Here is a 14,361-nt window from a genome sequence, read left to right on the forward strand (position 1 = left end):
TTATTTGAAACTGGATTTTGCATGTCACTAAAGTTATATAAGCCTTGCTTGTTCAATATTTATTGCAAAACTTGTTTGGGTCCCTATTAAAAGGTTAATTTGTTCAACCTTGGCCCGCGGCTTTGTTCCGTTTAAAATTTTGGCCCACTCTGTATTTGAGTTTGACGCCCCTGAGCTATGGTAACAAAACAAACCAGGAAGTGAAAAGACAGAACCAAATGTCCAAAAAAACCAAACCGAACATTACCAAAACAAAACATGATCCATAAGTGTGACAGTGACGAGGTTGGTATAAGGTGGGGATTGAACCAGGAACCCTCAGGTTGCTGGCACAAGCCACTCTCCCAACCGCGCCACGTCGTCGCTCCGGAATTTGCCAATAAATCAGTTTTTTTTCTTCTTATGATTATTGGTTGCCCACATCTGCGGTCCTCTCCAAGGTTTCTCACAGTCACTCACCGACGTCCCACCGGGGTGAGTTTTTCCTTACCCTTATGAGGGCTCTGTACCGCGGATGTCGTTGTGGCTTGTGCAGCCTTTTGAGACACTTTTGATTTAGGGCTATATATTAGGGATGCACCGATTAATCGGTAACCGAATATATTCGGCCGAATATGGCAAAAAAAGCCACATTTGGCCTTCGGTGGAATGAGTTAAAAACAAGGCCGAATAGTGGCGTGTGACGCAATTTTTTGACGCGGTGACGTGGGGATATGTTGTGTACCTGTATAAGTGTATGAGGTTACAAGCACACACTTAATTGAGATTTAGTGGGGCCTCTGTTTACATTATTAGCCTGTTGTGTAGGCTACCTGTATAAGTGTATGAGGTTACAAGCACACACTTAATTGAGATTTACCTGAGCCTTCTGTTTACATTATTAGCATATCTACTGTGGCTAAGCAGACTTTTGCCAAAAGGACAATAATTCATTTGTTGTGGGTTTATCCACTTTAATGCACTTCATTTTTTTTGGAATGCATGTTTTGTTTGAAGGCCTAATATAAATAAATGATAAATGGGTTGTACTTGTATAGCGCTTTTCTACCTTCAAGGTACTCAAAGCGCTTTGACACTACTTCCACATTCACCCATTCACACACACATTCACACACTGATGGAGGGAGCTGCCATGCAAGGCGCCAACCAGCACCCATCAGGAGCAAGGGTGAAGTGTCTTGCTCAGGACACAACGGACGTGACGAGGTTGGTACTAGGTGGGATTTGAACCAGAGACCCTCGGGCTGCGCACGGCCACTCTCCCACTGCGCCACGCCGTCCCCCAAATGAAAAACTTTGTGCTTTTTTTGGAAAAGCAAAGGCTACTGGAATATTTAAAAAATGTCAATATTCAATAAAAAATGACTTTATTTGAAAAACATGTCCAAAAAATTTTTCTAGCCTATTTATGCAATACAAAAAAATTTGAAAAAAAACTGCATTCATTATTCGGTATTCGGTATTTGGCCTTCGGCCAAGCGTTTAAATTTTATTCGGCTTCGGCTTTGGCCACACATTTTCATTTCGGTGTATCCCTACTATATATATAAACGATTGATTGATATATTGTCATGATTGTTACAAACAATAATTGAAATTTAAATCAAAATTCCATTTATTGTCCAGCCCTGGAAGATGTTCAATACTACAGTGGTTGGATCGACATTTTGTGTTATCAAAAATATTTCCCCCTTCCTTACAAACTCAGAAATAGTTCTTTAGTACATAGTGAAACATGTTTTATCCTCTTGTGTCCTGCAGACGTCTGTGAAGAGCATCTTCTCCCTGAGCAACAGGAGTGGAGCTTCAGAATGGAGCGAGAGGAGCCACATTCCCCCCAATTTAAAGTGGAAGATGAGGCGCCACAGATCCCGCACTTTAAGAAGGTAGAGAACGAACCATTCATCCCCCATTTTAAAGGGAAAGACAGAGCTCAACAGCCCCCTCACATTAAAGAGAATGAGGAACACAGCATCGGTCAGGAGGGAGAACATCTTCAATGGTTGGAAGAGTTCCCAGTGACTGGTGTCCCTGTGAAGAGTGAAGATGATGAGGTCGAATGGTTGGAGGAGTTCCCACTGACTGGTGTCCCTGTGAAGAGTGAAGATGATGAGGTCAAAGGTGAAAGTGAGGAGAGGAGAGAGGCTGAAACCGATGAAGACCACTGTGGAGGATCACAAGCGGACAAGCTCTTAGCTCCACTATCAGATAGTGAGGACACAACGTCACACTCTCCTGACACTGATGATGAAGACTCTAAAGATGATAAGACACGTCACGCCGACAACACACACCTGACGTGTTCCCACTGCGACAAAACGTTTAAACGCCCCAGTGGTCTTAAAAGACACACGAGAACACACACCGGAGAAAAACCTTTTTCCTGCACCGAATGCGGTAAAGGTTTTGCTCGAAATTATCTGCTAATAGAACACATGAAAATACACACGGGAGAAAAACCTTTTTCTTGCTCAATTTGCGGTAAATATTTCATACAAAGTCACTATTTGAAAGTACACATGCGAATACACTCCGGAGAAAAGCCTTTCTCTTGTTCGGTCTGCGGTAAAGATTTCATACAAAGTCCCAATTTGAAAGTACACATGAGGACGCACACTGGCGAAAAACCTTTTACCTGTTCGGTCTGCGGTAAAGGTTTTGTACAGAAACAGAATTTGAAAAGACACCTAAGAATACACACCGGAGAAAAGCCTTTTCCGTGCTCGGTGTGCGGTAAAAGTTTCGGACGAAAAAGTTGGTCGCAAGAACACATGAGAACGCACACGGGAGAAAAACCTTTTTGTTGTTCGATCTGTGGGAAAGGATTTAAACAAAGTCACGATTTGAAAATCCACATGCGAATGCACACCGGAGAGACCCCTTTTACCTGTTCAATCTGTTGTAAAGGGTTTGTACGAAGTCAAAATTTGAAGGTACACATGAGAATACACACTGGTGAAAAACCGTTTTCCTGTTCCAGCTGCGACACGAGCTTTTGTGATCAAAGACACCTGGTGAAGCACATGAGAACACATACTGATGGAAACTCTTTTAATTGTTCAATTTGTGGTCAAACCTTCACATCAAGTCAACATTTGAAAGCACACATGAGAACACACAGAGGAGAGAAAGTGTTGAGTTGCAGTGTGTGTGGTGAAAGATTCTCTTCTAAGTCCCAGTGTAAGAAACACAAGTGTGCTGGTGAGAACAGCAGCAGCAAATGAAGATGCAGGAATTGAAATAAACGGTCAAAACTTGAACTTTGACTTTCTAACATCATGTGTGACGTCATTGTTGTGTGTGTAACACAATCTTGAGTCTACTATGGTGCAAAGCAATTGGAGCGGGCACGGCGTGAAGGTAAAGACATCTTTTATTCATACTAATAAAAGGAACAAACAAAAGGCGCGCACAAGGCGGAGAACAAACTTGGCTATAAAAACAAAAACTTGCACCGAGGCTAAACTATGAACAACTAAAACGAAAAACACTTACTGTGACCGAGAAAAGAGTATGAAAAAAAGCAAGGTGCTTCATCAGCATGGATATTATGGGTTTGTAGAGGGTGGCAGGCTGACTACCTGGGAACTGTGGCTTAAATAATACTGTGGTGATTGAACAGGTGCGTGAGTCAAAGCAAATCAGGTGCGTGACATGACGGGTGAAACTAATGGGTAACCATGAAAACAAGACAAGAGAGTGAAAAAAGCAGGAACTAAAAAAAAAAAGAGTCCAAAAACCAAACAGGACATAACTTAGACAAAACATGATCCCAGACATGACATTTAAGATGGAAAGGGTAGCTGCCATTAGGATGTTTACACATGACCGGAATTCTTGAACTATACAAAGTATTTCAATGGTTGGAATCTGCGCTTTTGGATGATATACTAGTTACTATGGTACTATAATTAGTTACTACAGGAGGCCACGGGGAAGATTATATCCCCCGGCTGGCCTGGGAACGCCTCGGGTTTCCCCGGGAGGAGCTGGACGAAGTGGCTGGGGAGAGGGAAGTCTGGGCTTCTCTGCTTAGGTTGCTGCCCCCGCAACCCTACCTCGGATAAGCGGAAGAAAATGGAATGATGGTAATCTAATTAGTTACTATGGTCATCTAATTAGTTACTATGGTAATGTCATGTTTAATTTGGCTATGTTCTGTTTAGTTTTTGGATTTTTTCAGTTCCTGTTTTTTCACTCCCTGCTTTGTTTCCATGACAACCCATTAGTTTTCACCTGTCTTCATGTCACGCACCTGATTGATTTGGACTCATGCACCTGTTGTCAATCACCACATCACTATTTAAGCCTGCAGTTGCCAGGCAGTCAGCCTGGCGACATCACCCTCTGTACACCCTTGATTTTCATGCTCTTTTCTCGCTCCAAGTAAGTTAACTTTATTCATGCCATAGTTTGCAAGTTTTGTTGTATGTCCGTAGGTTCTGCTTTTGTGCAAGTTTTTGTTTATACCCTTTGTTTTTGTCGTACTTTTGAGTGTTAAAATCAAAAGATGTCATTACCTTCACGCCATGTCCGGTCGACTCAGTCGCTTTGCACCTCCGGAAAACAATCCACACCATAGTCCTGGTCTTGACAGGTAATCTACGTCACAGCAGGTCAGACGAGTCACCAAGCAGTGTGGGCGGGAAGCGTTTCCACAGACGCGGAAGGAGATTTTCCACAACAAAGTTCTAAAGCTTAGTGATGTATCAGATTGTAAGTGGGTTTATTTTGTACCCTTCGTGTTCATTTTTCACTGTTTGTTGCATTTTTGTGGCGTTTCACTTGATTGTAAAATATGTCGATCAAAAGGGGGTGTGACTTTCATATTTTGTAAATATTCAGTGTTTTATCCTTCGTAGAAAAATTTAAAATAACATTACATTTTTTTAAGCCGCTCTGTCATAACGTTTTTATCATTCAATCAGACATTATTGTGAGGTTTTGTATTAGTGTTCCTAAAAATAGATATACCGGCCCCCAGACACATTTCTTTCTCTCAATGTGGCCCCCGAGTCAAAATAATTGTCAATATTCGGTGGTTTATCCTTCATAGAAAAATTTAAAATTCCATAAAAATGTTTAAGGCGCTCTGTCATAACGTTTTTATCATTCAATCAGACATTATTGTGAGGTTTTGTATTAGTGTTCCTAAAAATAGATATACCGGCCCCCAGACACATTTCTTTCTCCAAATGTGGCCCCCGAGTCAAAATAATTGTCAATATTCAGTGTTTTATCCTTCATAGAAAAATTTTATTTTATCATTCAATCAGACATTATTATGAGGTTTTGTATTAGTGTTCCTAAAAATAGATATACCGGCCCCCAGACACATTTCTTTCTCTAAATGTGGCCCCTGAGTCAAAATAATTGTCAATATTCAGTGTTTTATCCTTCATAGAAAAATGTAATTTTATCATTCAATCAGACATTATTGTGAGGTTTTGTATTAGTGTTCCTAAAAATAGACATACCCGCCCCCAGACACATTTCTTTCTCTAAATGTGGCCCCCGAGTCAAAATAATTGTCAATATTCAGTGTTTTATCCTTCATAGAAAAATTTAAAATTCCATTACGTTTTTTTAAAGCGATCTGTCACAACGTTTTTATCATTCAATCAGACATTATTGTGAGGTTTTGTATTAGTGTTCCTAAAAATAGATATACCGGCCCCCAGACACATTTATTTCTCTAAATGTGGCCCCCGAGTCAAAATAGTTGTCAATTTTCAGTGTTTTATCCTTCATAGAAAAATGTAATTTTATCATTCAATCGGACATTATTGTGAGGTTTTGTATTAGTGTTCCTAAAAATAGATATACCGGCCCCCAGACATATTTCTTTCTCTAAAAGTGGCCCCCGAATCAAAATAATTGTCAATATTCAGTGGTTTATCCTTCATAGAAAAAATAATTTCATCATTCAATCAGAAATTATTGTGGGGTTTTGTATTAGTCTTCCTAAAAATAGATATACCGGCACCCAGACACTTTTCTTTCTCTAAATGTGGCCCCCAAGTCAAAATAATTGTCAATATTCAGTGTTTTATCCTTCATAGAAAAATGTAATTTTATCATTCAATCAGAGATTATTGTGAGGTTTTGTATTAGTGTTCCTAAAATTAGATATACCGGCCCCCAGACACATTTCTTTCTCCAAATGTGGCCCCCGGGTCAAAATAATTTTCAATATTCAGTGTTTTATCCTTCATAGAAAAATGTAATTTTATCATTCAATCAGACATCAGTGTGAGGTTTTGTATTAGTGTTCCTAAAAATAGATATACCGGCCCCCAGACACATTTCTTTCTCCAAATGTGGCCCCCGAGTCAAAATAATTGTCAATATTCAGTGTTTTATCCTTAATAGAAAAATGTTATTTTAGCATTCAATCAGACATTATTGTGAGGTTTTGTATTAGTGTTCCTAAAAATAGACATACCGGCCCCCAGACACATTTCTTTCTCTAAATGTGGCCCCCGAGTCAAAATAATTGTCACTATTCAGTGTTTTATCCTTCATAGAACAATTTAAAATTACATTACGTTTTTTTAAGGCGATCCGTCACGTTTTTAGCAGTCAATCAGTCCCTATATAATAAGAGTCTCGGAAAGCTGGCGTGCACAAGTGATGTGCACGCCAGCTTTCTGAGGGATCGCTTGTGCACGCCAGTTTTCCGAGACTCTGTATTTAGTTAGCGCAGGCAGCATGAAGCAGGGCTTTTATTGTGAAGATAGGAAATGTGCAGTCGGCCTTTAGAGTTTTGACGGAAGGTACGGCGCGAGAGTCTGTTGAAATAAAAAGTGTTTCTCGCCTTCCTCTCGGTCATATTTTCATAATAATGATCTTGCAGCAGCCAGCGTCATCTCACAAGACCCTCCGTTACCGTGAATGTCATTTAAGTGACGTCTTGGTGAAGATTGATGATCACTAATTTTTAGGTCTATTTTTTTTAAAAGCCTGGCTGGAGATCGACTGACACACCCCCCGCGGTCCACTGGTAGCTCGCGATCGACGTAATGGGCACCCCTGATTTAGATGATCCAGAGGAGTCGTGGGAGAAAGTTTTGTGGACAGATGAGACCAAAATTGACCTTTTTGGTCATAATTCCACTATGCGTGTTTGGAGGAAGAAGACTGATGCGTACCATCCCAAGAACACCATCCCTACTGTGAAGCATGGGGGTGGTAGCATCATGCTTTGGGGGTCTTTTTCTGCTCATGGGACAGGACGACTGTACTGTATTAAGGAGAGGATGACTGCAGCCATGTCTTGTGCCAGCAACTTGAGGGTTGCAGGTTCGATTCCCACTTCTGCCATCCTAGTCACTGCCGTTGTGTCCTTGGGCAAGACACTTTACCCACCTGCTCCCAGTGCCACCCACACTGGTTTAAATGTAACTTAGATATTGGGTTTCACTATGTAAAGCGCTTTGAGTCACTAGAGAAAAGCGCTATATAAATATAATTCACTTCACTTCACTTGTGAGATTTTGGGCAAAAACCTCCTTCCCTCAATCAGATCATTGAAGATGAGTCGTGGCTGGATCTTTCAACACCAATCAATCAATCAATCAATGTTTATTTATATAGCCCTAAATCACAAATGTCTCAAAGGACTGTACAAACCATTACGACTACGACATCCTCGGAAAAACCCACAAAACGGCAAGGAACATGACAATGACCCAAAGCACACAGCCAGGACAACCAAAAATTGGCTTCGTAAGAACCATATCAAGGTTCTGGAGTGGTCTAGCCCGTCTCCAGACCTAAATCCAATTGAAAATCTTTGGAGGGAGCTGAAAGTCTTTGTTACTCAGCGGCAGCCCAGAAACCTGACTGATGTAGTGAAGATCTGTGTGGAGGAGTGGGCCAAAATCCTTCCTGCAGTCTGTGTAAACCTGGGGAAGAACTACAGGAAACGTTTGACCTCTGTAATTCAATCAATCAATCAATCAATGTTTATTTATATAGCCCCAAATCACAAATGTCTCAAAGGACTGCACAAATCATTACGACTACAACATCCTCGGAAGAACCCACAAAAGGGCAAGGAAAACTCACACCCAGTGGGCAGGGAGAATTCACATCCAGTGGGACGCCAGTGACAATGCTGACTATGAGAAACCTTGGAGAGGACCTCAGATGTGGGCAACCCCCCCCTCTAGGGGACCGAAAGCAATGGATGTCGAGCGGGTCTAACATGATACTGTGAAAGTTCAATCCATAATGGCTCCAACACAGCCGCGAGAGTTCAGTTCAAAGCGGATCCAAGACAGCAGTGAGAGTCCCGTCCACAGGAAACCATCCCAAGCGGAGGCGGATCAGCAGCGTAGAGATGTCCCCAACCGATACACAGGCGAGCGGTCCATCCTGGGTCTCGACTCTGGACAGCCAGTACTTCATCCATGGTCATCGGACCGGACCCCCTCCACAAGGGAGGGGGGGACATAGGAGAAAAAAGAAAAGAAGCGGCAGATCAACTGGTCTAAAAAGGAGGTCTATTTGAAGGCTAGAGTATACAGATGTGTTTTGAGGTGAGACTTAAAAGCTTCTACTGAGGTAGCATCTCGAACTGTTACCGGGAGGGCATTCCAGAGTACTGGAGCCCGAACGGAAAAACGCTCTATAGCCCGCAGACTTTTTTTGGGCTTTAGGAATCACTAATAAGCCGGAGTCTTTTGAACGCAGATTTCTTGCCGGGACATATGGTACAATACAATCGGCAAGATAGGATGGAGCTAGACCGTGTAGTATTTTATACGTAAGTAGTAAAACCTTAAAGTCACATCTTAAGTGCACAGGAAGCCAGTGCAGGTGAGCCAGTATAGGCGTAATGTGATCAAACTTTCTTGTTCTTGTCAAAGGTCTAGCAGCCGCATTTTGTACCAACTGTAATCTTTTAATGCTAGACATGGGGAGACCCGAAAATAATACGTTACAGTAATCGAGACGAGGCGTAACAAACGCATGGATAATGATCTCGGCGTCTTTAGTGGACAAAATGGAGCGAATTTTAGCGATATTACGGAGATGAGAGAAGGGCGTTTTAGTAACGCTTTTAATGTGTGACTCAAAGGAGAGAGTTGGGTGGAAGATAATACCCAGATTCTTTACCGTGTCACCTTGTTTTATTATTTGGTTGTCAAATGTTAAAGTTGTATTATTAAATAGAATTGCAAACAAAGGCTACTCTACCAAATATTAATGTTGGTGTTTTAATACTTATTTTCAGCTTCATCACACAAATAAATTGTTAAAAAATCATAGATTGTGATTTCTGGATTATTATTCTTTTTAGATTATCTCTCATACAGTGGACATGCACAGACCCCCTTCATGATTTCTAAGTGGGAGAACTTGCACAAAAGCAGGGTGTTCAAATACTTCTTCAGGCCTTACTTTGCCCAGGTCTGTTTTAGAGGAAAACCTTAGCGGCCACCAGAGCGGCAAATTTTCTGTTCCGGAACGTCTCATCTTCATACAAAACCTGGATTTTTGTCAACAGATCCTGAAATTTCAGCCCAGAAGTCATTGACAAGGTGGTCCAGCTTCTGTAGCGCGAACACCTTGAGCTGCGGTTCGTCCTCATCAAGAAGGGAAATAATTCCAGCAGCCGAGGTTATCATAGTCGACCTGGTCCTTCCTCCTCTATTCCGACTGGAAGGTTCCAAGGATGGACCTCGGTCAGGGGTTAGACGCACTAACCCCTCTGCTTCACGGTGGAAGAGGGGTTAGTGCGTCTGCCTCACAATACGAAGGTCCTGCAGTCCTGGGTTCAATCCCGGGCTTGGGATCTTTCAGTGTAGAGTTTGCATGTTCCCCCCGTGACTACGTGGGTTCCCTCCGGGTACTCCGGCTTCCTCCCACTTCCAAAGACATGCACCTGGGAATAGGTTGATTGGCAACACTAAATCAATCATCAATCAATGTTTACTTATATAGCCCTAAATCACTAGTGTCTCAAAGGGCTGCACAAACCACTACGACATCCTCGGTAGGCCCACATAATGGCAAGGAAAACTCACACCCAGTGGGACATCGGTGACAATAATGACTATGAGAACCTTGGAGAGGAGGAAAGCAATGGATGTCGAGCGGGTCTAACATGATACTGTGAAAGTTCAATCCACAATGGATCCAACACAGTCGCGAGAGTCCAGTCCAAAGCGGATCCAACACAGCAGCGAGAGTCCCGTTCACAGCGGAGCCAGCAGGAAACCATCCCAAGCGGAGGCGGATCAGCAGCGCAGAGATGTCCCCAGCCGATACACAGGCAAGCAGTACATGGCCACCGGATCGGACCGGACCCCCTGGTGTGTGAATGTTGTCTGTCTATCTGTGTTGGCCCTGCGATGAGGTGGCGACTTGTCCAGGGTGTACCCCGCCTTCCGCCCGATTGTAGGTGAACTAGGCGCCAGCGCCCCCCGCCACCCCAAAAGGGAATAAGCGGTAGGAAATGGATGTTTTAGAACGTATCAAAACACGTATTGGTATGTCAGACTTAGTCCCCAAATCTGCGGTCCCCTTTCCAAAGTTTATTTTTGTTCCCATTGGGTTTAGTTTTTTCCTGGCCCTGATGTGGCTTGTGCAGCCCTTTGAGACATTTGTGATTAAGGGCTGTATATTATAAGTAAACGTTGATTGGCGATAAATAATAAGACCCATGACAATTAGTGTGTTTAAAATATTTTCGTGTTTATTCTCCTTTTTTTAGAATCCCCAAAACAATGTCAATTTCAGAACATGGGCAAGTTTGGAATGTTAGAGAAAAGTCAACAATGTACATCATCCCACAGAACTTTACTGTATATACATACATCTAATAAATGTGCTGCTGATTCTACAGGTGCTGTTAATATTATTGGAATATCATGAAAAAGTTGATTTATTTCAGTAATTATATTCAGAACGTGAAACTTACATATTATATCAATTCATTACACACACAGTGATATATATTTGAAATGTTTATTTCTTTAAATTTTGATGATTAGTACTGACAATTACTGAAAATCCCAGATTCGGTATCTCAGAAAATTAGAATATTAGTTACGACTAGTACCGAAAAATATTTTTTAGAAATGTGGGCCAACTGAAAAGTATGAACATGGAAAGTTTCAGCATGTACGGCAATCAATACTTAGTTGCAGCTCCTTTTTGCCTGAATTGCTGCAGCAATACGGCGTGGTATAAAGTCGACCAGTCTGTTGCACTCCTCAGGTCTTATGAGAGCCCAGCTTGCTTTAATAGTGGCCTTCAGCTCTTCAGCATTGTTGGGTCTGGCATCTGGCATCTTCCCCTTCACAATACCCCATAGCTTTTCTATGGGGTTAAGGTCAGGTGAGTTTGCAGGCCAATCAAGAACAGGGAGACCATGGTCCTTAAACCAGGTACTGGTAGATATGGCACTGTGTGCAGGTGCCAAGTCATGTTGGAAAATGAAATTGGTCCGCGGCAGACGGCATAAAGTGTTCTAAAACTTCCTGGTAGACTGCTGCATTGACCCTAGACCTCAGGAAACACAGTGGACCAACACCAGCAGATGACATGGCACCCCAGACCATTACCCATTGTGGAAATCTGACACTGGACTTTAGGTAACGTGGATTCTGTGCCTCTCCTGTCTTCCTCCAGACTCTGGGACCTCGATTTCCAAAGGAGATACATAATTTAATTTCATCTGAAAACATAACTTTGGACCACTCAGCAGCAGTCCAGTCCTTTTTGACGCTTTTGACGTTGTCTCTTATTCAAGAGTGGCTTTACACAAGGAATGCGACAGCTGAAGCCCATATCTTGCATACGTCGGTGCGTGGTGGTTCTTGAAGCACTGACTGCAGCTGCAGTCCACTCTTTGTGGATCTCCCCCACATTTTTCAATCGGTTTTGTTTGACAATCCTCTCCAGGGCGCGGTTATCCCTCTTGCTTGTACACTTTTTTCTACCACATCTTTGTCTTCCCTTGGCCTCTCTATTAATGTGCTTGGACACAGAGCTCTGGGAACATCCAACCTCTTTGGCAATGACCTTTTGTGTCTTGCCCTCCTTCTTTAAAGGGGAACATTATCAGCAGACCTATGTAAGCGTCAATATATACCTTGATGGTGCAGAAAAAAGACCATCTATTTTTTTAACCGATTTCCGAACTCTAAATGGGTGAATTTTGGCGAATTAAACGCCTTTCTGTTTATCGCGCTGGAGGCGATGACGTCAGAATGTGACGTCGCCGAGGTAACACACCCACCATTCTCATTTTCAACACATTACAAACACCGGGTCTCAGCTCTGTTATTTTCCCTTTTTTTGACTATTTTTTGGAACCTTGGAGACATCATGCCTCGTCGGTGTGTTGTCGGAGGGTGTAACAACACTAACAGGGAGGGATTCAAGTTGCACCACTGGCCCGAAGATGCCAAAGTGTCTGCCGCCAGACCCCATTGAATGTACTGGAGTGTCTCCACATTTGACCGGCGATGCTAAGGCAGACATGGCACAGAGATGTATGGATAACCTGCAGATGCATTTGCAATGATATTATGTTTCCTTCCACCCACATTTAATGCGAAACAAACACCTACCAATCGACGGATTTAAGTTGCTCCAGTGTCAAAAGATGCGAAAGTCCTGATCGTTTGATCCGCACATTTTACCGGCGATGCTAACGCAGCTATTCGGCCATGCTATGGCTATGAATAGCGTCAATAGCTATTCGCTCAATAGCTTCAGTTTCTTCTTCAATATTTTCATACTCCAACCATCTGTTTCAATACATGCGTAATCTGTTGAATCGCTTAAGTCCGAGTTTGAATCCGAGCTAATGTCACTATATCTTGCTGTGGTATTCCCATTGTTTGTTTACATTGGCAGCACTGTATGACTCTCTTCGCAGAGAGCCGAAAATAAGGCACTTTAAAGCTTTATTTAGGGATATTCCGAGACCGGTAAAATTTTGAAAAATACAACAAGCCACTGGGAACTGATTTTTATTGTTTTTAACCCTTTATAAATTGTGATAAATGTTCCCCTTTAAAGTATCAATGGCCATCTTTTGGACAGTTGTCAAGTCAGCAGTCTTCCCCAGGATTGTGTGTCATACAGAATCAAAACGAGAGACCATTTAAAGGCTTTTTCCAGGTGTTTTGAGTTAGTTAGCTAATTAGAGTGTGGCACCAGGTGTCTTCAATATCTGACCTTTTCACCATATTCTAATTTTCTGAGATGTTGAATTTAGGGTTTTCATTGGTTGTCAGCTATAATCATCTCCTTTTTGGCAAAAAAAAAACACTTGAAATGTATCAGTCTGTTTGGAATGAATGTATACATTCTACAAGTTTGACTTTCTAAATGGAATTAATGAAATAAATCCACTTTTTCATGATATTCTAATATGACCAGCACCTGTATACACACACACTGCAGTACCATATACACACACTGTAGTACCATATACACACTGTAGTACCATATACACACACAGTAGTACCATAGACACACACTGTAGTACCATAGACACACACTGTAGTACCATAGACACACACTGTAGTACCATATATACACACACTGTAGTAACATATACACAAACTGTAGTAACATATACACACACTGTAGTACCATATACACACACTGTAGTAACATATACACACACTGTAGTACCATATACACACACTGTAGTAACATATATACACACACTGTAGTAACATATACACACACTGTAGTACCATATACACACACTGTAGTAACATATACACACACTGTAGTACCATATATACACACTGTAGTACCATATACACACACTGTAGTACCATATACACACACACTGTAGTACCATATACACACACTGTAGTACCATACACACACACTGTAGCACCATATACACACACACACTGTAGCACCATATACACACACACACACTGTAGTACCATATACACACACTGTAGTACCATATACACACACTGTAGTACCATATATACACACACTGTAGTACCATATACACACACTGTAGTACCATATACACACACTGTAGTACCATATACACACACTGTAGTACCATATACACACACTGTAGTACCATATATACACACACTGTAGTACCATATATACACACACTGTAGTACCATATATACACACACTGTAGTACCATATACACACACTGTAGTACCATATACACACACTGTAGTACCATATACACACACTATAGTAACATATACACAAAGGTTCTGATCTACTAAAGGCTTGCGTGTACTAAAACACGTGCAAACTTGATAGCACACACACACACAGCTGATCTATTCAACCCGAGCAAAGCGGTCCTTTAAGTGAGCATAAAAAAAAGTGTAATCCACTTTGCGTCTC

The 14,361-nt window shown here is 41.8% G+C and overlaps 1 protein-coding gene across 2 annotated transcripts in view; it reads left to right on the forward strand.

Annotated features, from left to right (window-relative positions):
* LOC133542455 (gastrula zinc finger protein XlCGF57.1-like) overlaps window positions 1–14,361 on the forward strand; it is a 249,231-nt gene that overhangs the window by 11,323 nt on the left and 223,547 nt on the right. The window contains exon 3 of one of the 2 annotated variants that reach the window (XM_061886602.1): window positions 1,762–3,260. The exons of the other annotated variant lie outside the window; for it this stretch is intronic. Within the exon in view, the coding sequence (XP_061742586.1) occupies window positions 1,762–3,224 (1,463 nt within the window). The 3' untranslated portion in view covers window positions 3,225–3,260. Of the gene's footprint in view, window positions 1–1,761; window positions 3,261–14,361 lie in introns of those variants that run through there. 2 annotated transcript variants of the gene reach the window in all.

The sequence above is a fragment of the Nerophis ophidion genome, linkage group LG24 (genome assembly GCF_033978795.1).
Source record: "Nerophis ophidion isolate RoL-2023_Sa linkage group LG24, RoL_Noph_v1.0, whole genome shotgun sequence".
NCBI lineage: Eukaryota > Metazoa > Chordata > Actinopteri > Syngnathiformes > Syngnathidae > Nerophis > Nerophis ophidion.